This window comes from Hypomesus transpacificus, chromosome 11, assembly GCF_021917145.1.
Source record: "Hypomesus transpacificus isolate Combined female chromosome 11, fHypTra1, whole genome shotgun sequence".
NCBI classification, from domain to species: domain Eukaryota; kingdom Metazoa; phylum Chordata; class Actinopteri; order Osmeriformes; family Osmeridae; genus Hypomesus; species Hypomesus transpacificus.
Window position 1 is genome coordinate 3,411,982 of NC_061070.1, and position 15,659 is coordinate 3,427,640.

At 43.8% G+C, this 15,659-nt stretch overlaps 2 protein-coding genes and 1 long non-coding RNA gene across 3 annotated transcripts; 1 reads left to right on the plus strand and 2 right to left on the minus strand.

Annotated features, from left to right (window-relative positions):
* Positions 1 to 5,212: 5,212 nt before the first annotated feature.
* LOC124473696 lies at positions 5,213 to 7,224 on the plus strand. The gene is made up of 6 exons (XM_047029329.1): positions 5,213 to 5,557; positions 5,653 to 5,976; positions 6,090 to 6,428; positions 6,519 to 6,686; positions 6,808 to 6,859; positions 6,954 to 7,224. Exons 1-6 carry the CDS (start codon positions 5,213 to 5,215, stop codon positions 7,070 to 7,072), a joined length of 1,347 nt encoding a protein of 448 aa, XP_046885285.1. The 3' UTR covers positions 7,073 to 7,224.
* Positions 7,225 to 11,799: 4,575 nt separating this feature from the next.
* LOC124473953 (centrosome and spindle pole associated protein 1-like) lies at positions 11,800 to 13,181 on the minus strand. Its single transcript, XM_047029727.1, has 7 exons — positions 13,143 to 13,181; positions 12,948 to 13,061; positions 12,647 to 12,772; positions 12,450 to 12,563; positions 12,279 to 12,351; positions 12,044 to 12,176; positions 11,800 to 11,941 (listed from the first exon to the last, which is right to left on the minus strand). Exons 1-6 carry the CDS (start codon positions 13,179 to 13,181, stop codon positions 12,067 to 12,069), a joined length of 576 nt encoding a protein of 191 aa, XP_046885683.1. The 3' UTR covers positions 11,800 to 11,941; positions 12,044 to 12,066.
* Positions 13,182 to 13,243: 62 nt separating this feature from the next.
* Positions 13,244 to 15,226, minus strand: LOC124473935. Its single transcript, XR_006956760.1, has 5 exons — positions 15,108 to 15,226; positions 14,349 to 14,496; positions 14,099 to 14,221; positions 13,524 to 13,989; positions 13,244 to 13,283 (listed from the first exon to the last, which is right to left on the minus strand). It is a non-coding gene; the product is annotated as an uncharacterized LOC124473935 (long non-coding RNA).
* Between the last annotated feature and the right edge of the window lie 433 nt (positions 15,227 to 15,659).

Here is a 15,659-nt window from a genome sequence, read left to right on the forward strand (position 1 = left end):
GAAAACCTAGCGTTTTACAGCCAAATTTTTTCTTTTTGAGATTTGAATAGGAAAGAGGTGTCAATGGACTTTGATATTCACGGTATGTTCAGTTTACCCTCCGAACTGTCGTTTTTCAACAATGACGAGGTAAAATCGGTTTTGCAGTCAATTGCCCCTTTAAGAGAACATGAGAGGTTGGGATTTACACTTCAGACTAAGCAGTTGTTTGTTGTGTGTGTGTGTGTGTGTGAACTGTATATATGAGAGTGTTAGTGTGTTTGTACATGTTTTGATGTGTGTCTGTGTTAGAGAGTGTCAGTGTGGTGTGTAAACATGTGTGCCCGAGAGAGTGTTTGTGTGTACAAATCCATAAATGTGTGAGTGTGTGAATGAGAGAGTGTTAGCATGTGTGTGTGTGTGTGTGTGTGTGTGTGTGTGTGTATATATAAATCTGCATGTGTGTGTGTGTGGATCCCATAGTGTGAAGATGAAAGGCTGAAGTGCAGAGAGGAGTCGAGGGGCTTTTCTTGTAACTCTGTATTCTGTGGAGCTTCTGGGGCTCCTGGTGTTGTGAGGACAAGACTGGTTCGGATGTGTGTCTCTGACTGAGCGGAATAATGGTGAGTGTGTGTGTGACTGAGCCGAGTAATGGGCTGTGTTTTGTGTTCATGATCAGGCAGAACTGTGGTGTGGTGTTGGGTGCCTGTGACACGGATGTGTACTGAGGTGTGGGGTCAGGGCCGAGAACTGGACTGAAGTTGAGTGTGGGTGTGCTTTGGTGTGCGCGTGTGTTTGAGGTGTGTATGTACAGTCTATATGTGTGTGTGTGCGTGCTCGTGTGTGTGCCTCCACTGGCAGCTCTGAGTGTTCCAGCCAGCGATGTCATCTCTCTAACAGCAGAGTAATAGTCTCTGGCACCCTGGCTCCTCTCGTTCCAGCGTCATGCATCAACATTACCAGCCCTGGGATCAGGCTGCGCTCACATGAAGGGACGACAGCTCCTGGCTCAGCTTCCATCAGATGTCTCTCTTCCTCTCTCTTCCTCTCTCTTCCTCTCTCTTCCTCTCTCTTCCTCTCTCACTCTACCGCTCTTCCTCTCTTTGTGTCTCTCTATCTTACGCTCTCTCTTTCCATCTTTCAGTCCCTCTCTGGCTCTGTTCCTTTTGTTGTTCTCTCAAGAAAGGGAGAGAGAGAGATTTTGACGTCTAATTTAATACACCAGAGCACACCCGTTAAGTTTTAAAGACCTTACCCTTCTATTAGCCACTGATTAGAAAAACAACTACACATCTACCTCTCTCTCTCCTCCACTCTCTCTTTCCAAATCTCCTTCTCTCTATCTAACTCACTCTCTCTCCCTATCAATTAAATTAAATTCAAAATGCTTTATCGGCATGAATGTTCACGCTGAAAATGTTGCCAAAACAGTCCACAGTGTCACGGCCACAGTCGTGCCCTCCTGTTGTTTTTGGTTTTGCCCTGTCCTGGTGTTACCTGTCTGATTGTCTTCACCTGTGTCTCGTTCAGTTCTTGTTAGTTTCATTGTGTCCACCTGTGTCTCGTTTGTTTCTGTGTATTTAGGTTCCTGTTTTGTGTCCAGTCTTTGTCTTGGCATTACCCTTTGTTCCTGCCTGTACTATACCCTGTCTGTTTCCCAGTTTGAGTATTAAACCCCTTTTGTTCACAAAGCCTGCTGACTCTCTTGCACTTGGGTCCTACCCCACCTCACATCCTGACACCCAGTGAACGTACTACACAAGAAACCATAACACACCACCAAATCACAAACAAACTGGTCACAATAAGGCCAAGGAACACATAAACACACGTTGTATGCTTATACAAACACACACAGTACATTCAAAAGAAAACAAATAAAAGTTCTCGTATGTTGTGAATACATCTTTTTCTTTCCATCTTTAAAATGTTGAGAAGGACAATTTTAAGTAAGGAACAGAAGGGGACAAATACAGAGGCGTTGTCAGACATAAAGCTTTACTGGGGCACAGGCCCGTATTCATATCCTTTTTTTTTCTTCCAAGCGTGCTGCGCACAATGCACTAGCCTGACGTTGTCATACTCATAATTCTATTCAGAATATGAGTCTGAGAACTCTCCGTTGGGCTTTGACTACAGGGCGTGTTTCAAACGAGCCTGGAAAACAAATGCCTCTTCGCTCAATTGGATAGATCTACAACCAATCAGAGCAACAAAGTATGTGACGTATGTTAAGCACCGCATAGTTGTTGTCAACAGAACTAAACTACAAGCAGACTTGAAGTATGCTTGAAGAATGAATACAAACGATTTTTGCCGGTGTTGTAAAATTAATTTAAGGGTAGGGAGAGTACTTGTTCACACGGTCAACCTTTTTGAGCGAAACAATAAAGGGCAATGCATATACGAACAAGTTCTCCGTTCAGGATTACAACTCCATCGGGGCCAGCTGATAAATTAAACTTTTACCGAATCCCGTAGGAAGGACGGCAAAAACATATTTTCCATTGACAAATGCCTTGATTGCGTCTCTCTGTTCCTCTTTCAAAATTAATGCGCTCCCGATGTCTTCTAAAACAGACTCGATGGCAGAATCATAACATCCCAGATCACCAGCGGTAGCCATGTTTGTTCAAAACGAATTCAACTTAAACGCTCTTTTGTGACGTGGGTGATTACGTTACTGGTTGATCATCTGTCCATCATCCTATAAAGCCCGCCCGGCAATTTAATTGGTTCGCCCAGATTCTGGTTTTCTGTAGTTGGTCCCCAATACGAGACCCTCCAGACCCAACTTCCCGAACAAATTTTTTTTTGGGCGGGGAGAAGTTGGGCTGGCAGCCAGGCTAACAATGCACTACTAGGCTATAGAAACTCCACTTCTAAAACTGGTTGTTCCCATCCTTGATTGTGATTGGCTATATCGCATTCCATGCCGTTGTAAAATCCGGCATAACCTCACAGGTTGTCCTCATAACATTCTTTAACATTCCATATTACTGCGCATCGAATATTTCAAATTGAAAAAGACGGCAAAGATGTCAATCTGGCAGTTGCGTGGCAACGATTTATGTAGGAACTATACTTTGTAGTAGCGGAAAAATGACGGTTTATTATTAAACTATTTTGTTTCTAATTGTTTTTATTGATGAAACCATATCAAATATTTGTAGTAACAGTTTTGGAAAAGCAATAAGCCCTGCGAGTCCTTGGTTTACGCTGATTTTAGAACAGGTAAGGGGGTTTTCGGCACTCCGCTTCGCGTCGTGCCTAACTACTTCCCTTACCTGTTCTAAAATCAGCGTAAACCACGGCCTCTTGGGGCTTATTGCTTAATTCTAAAACTGGTCGTTCCCGTCCTTGATTGTGATTGGCTATATCGCATTCCATGCCGTTGTAAAATCCAGCATAACCTCACAGGTTGTCCTCATAACATTCTTTAACATTACATATTACTGCGCATCGAATATTTCAAATTGAAAAAGACGGCAAAGAAGTCCGTCTGGCTGTTGCGTGGCAACGATTTATGTAGGAACTATACTTTGTAGTAGCGGAAGAATGACGGTTTATTATTAAACTATTTTGTTTCTAATTGGTTTTATTGATGAAACCATATCAAATATTTGTAGTAACAGTTTTAGAACTGTTCCCGCTTCGCGTCGTGCCTAACAACTCCCCTTACCTGTTCTAAAATCAGCATAAACCACGGCCTCTTGGGGCTTATTGCTTAAATATTTTTATAGACGATTTGATTGCCTATGTCATTCTTTAGGTAAATGACTGTTTCACCAAAATGGACAGAGAAGATGAATATGATGAGTTTGAGGTAATATTACACAATAGCAATTAATTTAATCCTGCTATTGCTGAATACTTAATATGTTAAAGATTAAGTAACCAATACTTATTCAAAATGTAATGTGTGTGTGTAAAGAAAAGCAAAAGGCTCAGAAGTCATTATTTGAGTGACAATTTGGAGATGATTATTCAATGTTAAGAGTTTCAAATGTTGGATTCAGGAGGAGAACACCAAAATGCGCGAGCTAGTTTGTGAGCTGGAGAACATTCTCAGTGAAATGCAAGCATACGAACGTCGTTTGTCGGAGCTGTTTGACGGAAAGGTATGAATGACAACAGCATTTGTTTCTGTCTTCAGCCTCTCTTATGACACTGAGAAGATTTAGTTTGGTGACTAAAATATCTCAATTAGATCTCCTTATCTCTTTTTGTCTCTCCGTGAAGATCACAGTGGGATCACAGGTCCCAGGCATGATGACCTGTTCCCTGAAGCACCTGCGGGAGAAATCCCTGGTTGCTCCCCTGGATACTGAGGTGAGTAATAATTACCTCAACATGGCACAGTCAACCTTCCCATTTTATGTTGGGTTTGTAGTGTTTTTTTGAAGAAGAGATATATTTAACTGGTTTCCTTCAACTTTTTACAGATCTCTCAGACCGAGAAGGTTGCCCTCATCACTGGCAAGGCTAAGTCTCAGGTTACAACTGAAAATGTTCCTGATGACCTCCTGGAGAAGACAGAGAAAAAGTCTGAGGAGAAGGCTGCTGTCTCTGAAAGTCTTTTCCTGGCCTTACTGCCTCCTGAAGCCATACAGCTTGTGGCAACTGGACACGTCGCTGATGTCCGTGCTGAAAAAGCTCTGGTGAAGGCTGAAGCCAAGGAGTTGGTTATGGACAGCCTGAAAACTGCAGCTTGCAAAGTTGTGGAGGACCTCATAGCAGCAGCCAATGAAATGGTTGGCATGGATGCTCCCCTGGATACTGAGGTGAGTAATAATTACCTCAACATGGCACAGTCAACCTTCCCATTTTATGTTGTGTCTGTAGTGTTTTTTTGTACAACAGATATATTTCACTGGTTTCCTACAACTTTTTACAGATCTTATCATCGTCTGGACGAACTGAACCAGAGTCTTTAGCCCTGACTGTGCCTGACTTCACCATGGGAGCTGAGGTCCTGGTCCCAGGCATGATGACCTGTTCCCTGAAGCACCTGCTGGAGAAACCCGGAGAGATGGTCCAGCAGTCTCTGGCTAAGCTAACCATACAATTCAGTAACCTTGGCCTTGTCTCTGTTGTGGGAAAGAAGGCTGTGGCAGCCACATGTGAAATGTATAATCTTGTCATGAGAGTGGTTTCCATCTTCCTATCCCATTGTGGCAACTGCTCCTGGCACATCTTGTCCTCAGTTACAGTTATAATTGCACGGGACAAAATGGCCGCTGTGCTTCGGTGCTTCACAGAAACAACCAAGACCTTAAACCAACTGGGCTTCAACAGCACCTTCTTCCAGTTGAAGCCTGTGGTCCAGGCGGTGGTGACCTATCTGGGAAACATTTACCAAAGCAAATTGGCTGCTGCCTTCAAGTGCCAGCTACCCCTGGCTGATGATTATTCCTCTGAGCTTCGTGAGGAGGAAGAGTTTTGTGGGAAGATCGAGGCACCCATCATTGTTGAGGAGGTCCCCAGTGAGCTCCTGGGGAAGGTGGTGGACTCAGAGCAGAAAACAATTCTGTCTGACCTCTCTTACTGTCACAGGCCTATCCTGGCCAAACAGCTGGTATGCACCTAGACATATCTAAAGTTATTTTACCGTCCTTGTCATGTTCAATGTTCATATTGCAACATGTTCTATGTTTACGTTGTTTTTTTAAGAAAGAAGAGCTTGCTGCAGCTGAATACATCATTTATTATGATGTCCCTGATGAACTCCTGGAGAAGACAGAGAAGAAGTTGGTGGAAAAGGGATCCCTGGCTGCTGTCTCTGAACATCTTTCCCTGGCCTTACTGCCTCCTGAAGCCATACAGCTTGTGGCAACTGGACACATCACTGATGTCCGTGCCAAAAAAGCTCTGGTGAAGGCTGAAGCCAAGGAGTTGGTTATGGACGGCCTGAAAACTGCAGCTTGCAAAGTTGTGGAGGATCTCATAGCAGCAGCCAATGAGATGGTTGGCATGGATGCTCCCCTGGATACTGAGGTGAGTAATAATTACCTCAACATGGCACAGTCAACCTTCCCATTTTATGTTGGGTTTGTAGTGTTTTTTTGAAGAACAGATATATTTAACTGGTTTCCTTCAACTTTTTACAGATCTCTCAGACCGAGAAGGTTGCCCTCATCACTGGCAAGGCTAAGTCTCAGGTTACAACTGAAAATGTTCCTGATGACCTCCTGGAGAAGACAGAGAAAAAGTCTGAGGAGAAGGCTGCTGTCTCTGAAAGTCTTTCCCTGGCCTTACTGCCTCCTGAAGCCATACAGCTTGTGGCAACTGGACACATTGCTGATGTCCGTGCTGAAAAAGCCTTTATGAAGGCTGAAGCCAAGGGGCTGGTGATGGACAGCCTGAAGACTGCAGCTTCCAAAGTTGTGGAGGACCTTATAGCAGCTGCAGTAGAGAAGGTTCACATGACCACTCCCCTGGATACCCAGGTCTGGCATCATTCATCAAAGCTTACTTTGCTGTTCAGACAACAGTACATATAACTTATTTAAGTCTTCACACTGATTTGCTGTTTACAGATCTCTCAGACACGGAAGGTCGCCCTCATCAATGGGAAGTCTGAGATTGCTGCAGAGGATGTTCTTAATGAACTCATGGAGAAGGTTGTGAAAGAGTCTGAGAAGAGGAGATCCCTGGCCCTGATCTCTGTCTCTGACTGCCCCCCCTTGGCCACTCAGCTTCCTCAGGTAAGAGACATTATGGGTTAAGATTTTCTAAGGTTTGTGCACCTTGCTCTTTTTTACTAAACACCATCTTCACCTTTCGATGTTTTTAGACACATGTTAATTTCTGTGTCTCTGTGTTCAGCTCACCGATCTTGTTCCTGAGCAGTGCAGTGGAGAGGATGCAAAGTGTGCTGGTGAGTTATTCAAAGCTCCACGATAATTTGGCCTCCATTACCTTAGTTTGAAATGCTTGAAATTAATTCAGTGATGTATGCTGTTATTATTCAGCACATGAAGACAAACAGGTGAAGAAGAAGAAGGAGAAGAAGAAGAAGGGAATCCGTGCATTCTTCAGAGGGCTTTGGAAGAGGATGATATGTTCCTCTGGAATCCCCAAGGATGACTGAGGCCCTGTCACCTACGATTGTCTGTGCCCCTACAAGCCGCACACAAAATATTTAACATCATTCATTAATATGTGATACAAAACCCCAACAAACATCCAATCGGAAAAAAAACATACTGTTTTTACTAATCTTTCTTAAAAAGTTTTCCTCTTAAATCCTCATGCTATCATTAGTAATAAAAATTGTAAACTATTGAAATAACATGTTGTACAATCAAAGAAAGAAATATAAAAAAAAAAAAATAGAAGTAAACAAGTGCATTCTGTAAAACATACATCATACTGATGATTCTGTCAGTCATATCACAAAAGTCCATATGTTTCTGTTACTTAAGAAAGTCAGAGATTGTGCATACATGTGTCTTTATGTTTATTTAGTAGGTAAGTTTTACGAACAGAGTAACCCACATTGACATGAGGACTACACTAACTGCACCAGTAGAGGACATGGCGTTATTCACAGGACAAATAGTGGTGTCTTTTGTAGTCACAGGACGAATATTGGTGGATTTTGTAGTCACCGGACCAGCAGTGGTGGCTTTTGTAGTCACCGGACCAGCAGTGGTGGCTGTGGTAGTCACTGGACCAGTACTGGGGGCTATGGTAGTCACATGACCAGTATTGGGGGCTGTGGTAGTCACCAGATCAGTAGTGGGGGCTATGGTAGTCACAGGACCGGTATTGGGGGCTGTGGTAGTCACTGGACCAGTAGTGGGGGCTGTGGTAGTCACCAGCCTAGTAGTGGGGGCTATGGTAGACACCGGACCAGTAATAGGGGCTGGTTGGACCAGGCACAAAAGCAGCCAGAAGAGACAACAGTGCACATAGTTGAGGATACACAGCCCTTGAAGACACCATTGCTTGCTGTAAGGTGTGATGAGTCCTGTAATTTTTTTATTCCTTTTTTGAAGCAGTGGGAACTTTACAGTTCTTCAAGAGATGGGAGAGGGTGTCCGAGTCTTAGGCATTAGGCCTCAGTAGACACCACCGGGTATTGAGTAAAACGAGAACATAGCTTTTTTTGTATCAGATTACTATCTATGAGACCTGTCAGTTTTCGCAGTGTTGTAAAGGCTTTGGAATGACAAAATCCAATCTAAAATAAAACAGGCAAACTAATTTCTAATCTATAATCTCATTATAATTGCATGATCAAATTAAAAGTTTTTCTCTCTGGCACACAATTAGATGAAACACAGGTGCTGCTCACACTACTGTTGTTTGAAACCCTAAAGATGGAAAATGTGGTGAAAGTGTTTATGATTTCTAATAAATGCTGTCAAGTTACTTACAGGAAACACAGTGAGGCAGTTTAACCACAGTTTGATCAAAACATAATTTATCGTAGAGATGAGTTTCAAATGATGATAGGCGATGATGATGATGATGAAGATGATGATGATGATGAAGGTAAAAACCAAATGTTACAACCTTTGGCAAATACCCATCTGTCACATCACAAAGTGTATTTTAATCATATGTCCTTATAAATACACATTTAGAAACATGACTGTAAATACATTTTACAAATCCATAACTTTCGCCGAAAAGGTAGTGTTGTGGAAGCTACTATAAAAAGTTATATCTTTACATTCACAAGGGAAGCTTAAACAACACTGTATCGCAATATAGTTATGAACAATACTTCATGTATTTAACTTAAATTCTAAATGTGTTATCAGTTTATATCTAAACTTAATAATAATATCTCACCAAAACAGATTTTAATGGCCTAATGCACGTGGACACTGGATCAAGGATATGAATTACACCTTAACTGGGCAATTTAACTGCATGTTCTTACCATAACATCAATGCAACATGTTATCAAACAGTGGTTGCTCTTCAGTGCAGTGAATAAACCACAAACAACACTGTGCAATATCCCCATCTTGTGGACAGACATAGATCACACATGCAGTTCTCTTGGGGGTTATTGCTTAATTAACCCACTGTACAACTGTTCGCAAGTTTGATATCAGCTTTGGCAGGGACATCTATATTACAGTTTTTCACAATTGTTAAGACACAAAAAGCAAAAATTTGGCAACATTTTCTCAACCTTAACTTCATGTACCAATTCCTGGACCCAAATTGGCCCTACTTTACACTCCCTTATCTGCATTAGACTCTGACTTTCCTTGTTTACACACTGATGTCAATTACACATCACCTTGTTGTCAAAACACTACACACAATGTTCAGGTGTTGCACACACTGCTCAAGTAAAGTCTCAAAGCATCAACCTACAACAGGAAGAGGAGGACGATAAGAAGAAGAAGGAGGAGGAGGAGAGAGAAGGAGAGCGGTGATCTCTAATGAGATTCGGGACACTGTGGTTGACCGTGTGCTCAACCATGGTTTGAGCATGAGGGAGGCTGGCCAGAGGGTCCAACCAAATCTCAGCCGCTTCACAGTTGCTGCCATCATTAGAACCTTTAGAATGGAGAACAGGTATGAATTATATTTGCCTTGTATACTGAAATACTGCATATCAATAGAATACAGTGTGCTCACTGTATTTGTATTTTCCAGGACTGAAAGAGAACCAGGACGTGGAGGAAGAACATGTACTTTCACAGCCGAACAAAAGGCTGACATTGTGAAAATGGTTCGTGAAAACAACACTATCACACTCCGACAGATACAAACCGGGATCCTGGCTGACCATGCCACATTCAGAAACATCCAGACCATCAGCCTCTCTACACTGGACCGTGTTCTCCGCAGGAATGCCATGCGGATGAAACAAGTGTACAGGGTCCTATTCGACTGGAACACTGTTAGAAATATTAATTTATCAAGCATTGCACAGTCGGTGAACAAGTTTAAGAAAGCTTTATTGCTTGCGGCCGGCCCACAAGGAGACAAAACATCACACCCCATTGTGCTACAAGTTTGTCCGCTAGCATGTTGTACTAGCTAGCTATTTAAGCAGCCCCACTCATACAGTCATTGGTTAAGACAAAGACATGCAAATGTTCCATGGCTCTTCTTCATTGGCTCCTTGCGTAGACCTGGTGCGCGTGTGTGCGTGCGTGATTGAGTGTGTGCGTGTGTGCGCCTTTTGACCCCTCTAAGATTGACCACATGATTCACCCAACACAGATAAGGCCAGACATCTTTTATGGCCTCTCCAGTAAGAGAGAGTGGTCAGCCCAGGTCACCTTGTTTACATATGCCTCATGCTACCCAAAGTTCAGATTTGGGGGTAGGCTTCTCTCTACACACAAGGAATGCTGAACACAGAATCATTCTTATACAGGATGAATGTGTTACATCTTCAATTTCTCCAACAAACACAGACCACATCAAGGACTTATGGCAAGAGTTTGTGCTTGTAAGTCCCATACATTCAGCACTGACACATGCATGTATTGTACCTGTAATCCAATATTGTTCCTTTTCTACAGTGTCTCACTGTACCCCACTGTGTTGACCCATCTGTATCCATACTATAACTAGCATTATCATACTGTCATATCATACTGTTTCAGCGGATCCAGGAGCATGACACAGCTAATGATCTATATGAATACATGAATACATGTTCATTGATGAGGTTGGATTTAACCTGGTGAAGAGGAGGCGCCGGGGCAGAAATGTCATTGGCCAGCGCACCATTGTTGAGGTCCCTGCCGAGCGTGGTGGGAACATCACTTTGTGTGCTGCAATGGGTTGAGCAGGCCCGTTGACTGTACTGTACTGTTCTAAAAATTAAACTTTTTTTTTGCTGCATATGTGTGCTGTTTTATGTTTAACTATGAATAAAATGTGGCCTACACTGAGACATTTTACAAAAGTTGAAATGGCTCATTCTCCAGAGTCAGTCATTCATATGGTGTGTTCCATTTTAAGAATTGTGTTTTCAATTTTGCACTACTGTGTGCTGTGAATGCTTGGTAGTGTGCAGCAAATGCTTTTTGTGTGTACTGTTATGAATGGTATGTGTGTGTCATTTGAAAATATGGCTGTGTGTACCAAATGAGAACACAAGTTGCATTCTGTGAACAGGTGAGATATTTGATGGCAAAGAGTCCTCTTGCAAAGGGAGTGTCAGGTTTAGCATTTTGTGTGTGAGGTTTTCAGTTTTGTGTGTGCAGTTATGAGAAAGACGTTATTGTTTTGACAAAGGGGTGTTAACAATTTTGAAAAACGTAAGTAAAATGGACATTCAAATGTAAATAGCAAAATACAGACGTCAAATTATGCAGTTCTAATTATGATGGGTAGGGTAAAGAAGGTTGCAGTCTAGAAGACACTCTACTCTCAGAAAGCCAACGAGAGAGAGTGAGTGAGTGAGTGAGAGAGAGAGTGAGAGAGTGAGAGAGAGATAGAGTGAGAGAGAGAGTGAGAGAGTGAGAGAGATAGAGTGAGAGAGAGTGAGTGAGAGATTGAGTGAGAGAGTGAGAGAGGGAGAGAGAATGAGAGAGCGTGTGAGAGAAAGAGAGAGAGACAGAGAGAGAGACAGAGAGAGACAGAGAGAGAGAGACAGAGAGAGAGAGAGAGAGAGAGAGAGAGAGAGAGAGAGAGAGAGAGAGAGAGAGAGAGTGAGAGAGAGAGTGAGAGAGTGAGAGAGAGATAGAGTGAGAGAGAGACAGTGCGAGAGAGTGAGTGAGAGATTGAGTGAGAGAGTGAGAGAGGGAGAGAGAATGAGAGAGCGTGTGAGAGAAAGAGAGAGAGACAGAGAGAGAGACAGAGAGAGACAGAGAGAGAGAGACAGAGAGAGAGAGAGAGAGAGAGAGAGAGAGAGAGAGAGAGAGAGAGAGAGAGAGAGAGAGTCAGTATTTCCTCATGTTTCTTTGGGTCCACGCTCTTTGATATGATGTAGTCATCTGGCAGTCTGATAAACTCCCTGGAAGCCTCCATCCTAAGACACAGAGAGAAATTTAGCATCTCATACTTCATGACCAAACCCTGTTCTACTCTCCCCTAAACTTTGCAGTAGTGCCCCAGTAGCGGAGGGTGTTACCTGTCAAGTGAGTCCAGCTCCTCTCACTCTGAGCGCATCATCTGGCCCTCCGCCCGTTTCTGCTCTTTGAGCAGCTTTTTACGGATTGCAGACAATTTACAGAGGACTTCCCTCTCGTACTCTGGTAGGCAGCCTGACATATATACACACACAATCACATACCAACATACCAACTAATCCACAATGTGTTGGTTCTAGCTGTATGGAACATTTAGTGTTTTTGTGTGTGTGTTACCTGCAGCTCTCAGCTCCTTCCTAACAGCTGGGACAGAAGCTGTCTGGGATTGGAGCCCTGAAAGAGAACCCTTCTAAAAGGTGTGTGGGGGGGAGAGAGACATCAGTTTATACCTGTTTTCAGACCATGCTCTCCATACTACGTTTATGCTTTATATAAGCGGTAACTTACAGACATGGGGGTGGTGGGGCGTTTGCTGTCCATGCTGGGGGGACTGGGGGTGGACTGGGGGGCCCTGTGTCTCTTCTGGAGGGTGGGGATGGGGGGCGAGATCTCCCTTCGCACCTGCAGATAGACAGTAAGATGGGGATCATACTGATATTTCTGTTTGTTCAAATCTTTCTAATCAAGTTGTGTGGTCCTCTCACCTCTTGAATGCGCGCCTGTCTCTCTTTCTCATAGCGCGTCCTCCCAGCAGCAATCTCCTCTTCCTCCACCTTTTTGTTGTTCTTCTCCTTGGCGAGACGGACCAGCTCCTTGTTTTTGGCCGTTTGCTGTTGCAAGAAGAAGACCAAACTTTATTTAGCTAATAACAGCTGAGTCACAAGAACACTCCTGAAAGAGAACACTCCTAAAAGGGGTCTGTGGGGGACAGAGACATGTGTTTCTACCTGTTTTCAGACCATGCTCTCCATACTACGTTTATGGTTTATACAAGCGGTAACTTACAGACATGGAGGAGGTGGATCGTCTGCTGTCCATGCTGGGGGGACTGGAGGTGGACTGGGGGGCCCTGTGTCTCTTCTGGAGCGTGGGGATGGGAGGCGAGATCTCCCTTTGCACCTTCAGATAGACAGTGAGATGGGGATCATACTTATATTTCTGTTTGTTTAACTTTCTAATAAAGTTTTGTGGTCCTCTCACCTTTTGAAAGCGCGTCTGTCTCTCTTTCTCATAGCGCATCCTCCCAGCAGCAATCTCCTTCTCCTCCACCTCATTCTTCTTCTCCACCTCTTTCTTCTTCTCCTCTGCAAGACGGACCAGCTCCTTGTTTTTGCCCCTTTTCTGTAGCAAGAAGAAGACCAAACTTTATTTAGCTAATAACAACTGAGTCACAAGAACATGTTACACTCGCTTAAGTGTTTATTGTCCACACCATAAAAATCCAATTCTACGATCAAGATTGTTCAGCATTGTTATTCAAGAGTGTGTGGTCCACATAAGATAAGTTGTATACTGTATATTGCAAAGGCATATACGGTCATTTCTGCCAAATCCCTCTTAGCCAATCAGTGCCCAGCTGACCTCCATCTCCTTGAGTTTTCGGATCTCCTTCTCCTCTTCAAACTCCCTCTTCATTTGAGCCCTCTGCTCTGCCAGCCTCCTCTCTTCCTTTGCCTCCTCCAGGCGTAGCTTCTCCCTCTCCTCTGCCTCCTTAAGGTGCTTCTCCTCAATCTGGGCAGGGCCCGAAAGGTAAACAGTTTGTTATACAACATCATGTACCTGTGTGTGTGTGTGCGCGCGTGTGCGTGTGTTTGTGTACAGTACACAACATCCATCAAATCAGTGGCTTGTTGAAGCTAAAAGACCCTACAGCCACCAGAGGCCAGGGTCTTGAAATCTATACATGACACATCCCAAACCATACCACACTGTACCTGTTTTTTTAGACCAAGCTTATACTTATCCAGTTCAGTAAGTTGATGAAGCGTTGGCTGATTGGGAAACACATTTCCTCTGGCATACATCGAGGTCTGGACAGGGGCAAAACCTGCAAAGATAAAGTACAACAGTCATATGCATTGTGTGTACGTGTGTATTACATTCGCGTGAAATGATGTGATGTCTGCAGTGCGCCAGCTGGTGCAGTGACTGTCTACCAGAGACTGTGTTGATGGGAGGCAGTCTGTCCTCCCTCAGGATGGGCCTGGTGGCTTTTTTCAGAGAGGTCTCGGGGTTCATCCAAGCTTCCTCATTCTGCCTGTGCATCTGCTTCAGGTCAGCTAGACAGGCAGAGTACAGTCAGACACTTTATACAGAAATATCTGCCATCAATTGAACTCCAATCAACTTATGCAATCCTGTAGGGTGAGCCAACATGGAATGTAAGTGAAACATGCTACAACGTACTAATGAGGTCCCCTTGGTTGTCTCTGAGGGGTGCGCCGCACCCTCCCCGGCCCCATGGGTCATAGTTCTTGATTTCGGCCTCCAGCTTGGCCTCAGCCCGGTCCCTCTCTGCCTTCTCCAGCCTCCGGCGCTCCTGCTTCTCCTGGATCTGCAGGGATTCAAGGTTATGGAGGAATTTGGTGAGGAATACTGACTCCCCTGGAACTACATGTACCAGAGGTTTGAGGATAGACTCAGTCAGCGTACACAATGACATCATCATGAACATGAGACTTTCATCTTGCACAACTAGAATAATTCATCCTTTGTGAATAAAGATGGTCTTGTATTTACCTTTATCAGGTTATAAAAGCATAATGATTATTTCATAATGAAACAGAGTCGCTAAAGGCTCTAAATGGGAAGGATCCCCTTTGTGAATTAAAGTAACGTATACAAAAATAAACAAATCTACTTTGATGTACAACTGCTCTGTTTCATCTGAGCAAAAGGCTACCTACTCTCCTTTCTCTACCCTTTCTGTCAAAACCTTACATGCCCACCATCACAAGGTCCACCTTGGAATTTCAGTCACCACATCTCAATTTCAACCACAACATCTCAAAGTTGATGAAGAACATTCCATGTTCTACAGTTCAGTCCACATGATGGTGAGTTTGTTCTTTCAATCCCAAAACATTATCTATGAGCAGAACTAATTGCATTTGGGGTATTTTGGTACTGTATTCCAACTGATAGAGGTGGGGGGGAGGAGGTCACCTGCTGTTCCAGTTCCTCCTGATAAGTTGGCGCCCTCCGCTCAACGGGCCCCACCCTTCCCAGTCTGGTGGTCCTGCTCTCTCTATCGGGAGGTCCACCCTCCTCAGCCCAGGGACCCCTGCCCTCGGCCAGGTGTTGCCCCCAGTGCGCCCCTGTCTGCTGGTTAGCAAACAAACTGCTGGAACTGTCACTGGTCTGGACATGATCAGAACCTGCAAAGATGAAATATATTACAACCATGTGTATTCCATGCACTTTAATGTATGTGTTATCTGCAATGTGCCAGCTGGTGCAGTGACTGTCTACCTGAGACTGTGTTGATAGGAGGCAGCAGTCTGTCCTCTCTCAGGTTGGGCCTGGTGATATTGGCTTTTGTCTGAGAGGTCTCGGGGTTCAGCCAAGCTTCCTCATTCTGCCTGTGCATCTGCTTCAGGTCAGCTAGACAGGCAAATCATAAGAAGTGTTTTAAATACAAGATTCAAAAGTTAAAACCAGCAGACCAGCAAACATTTTTACCCCTGACTTCAAAACTGTTTAAAATGTGGCCCTCTA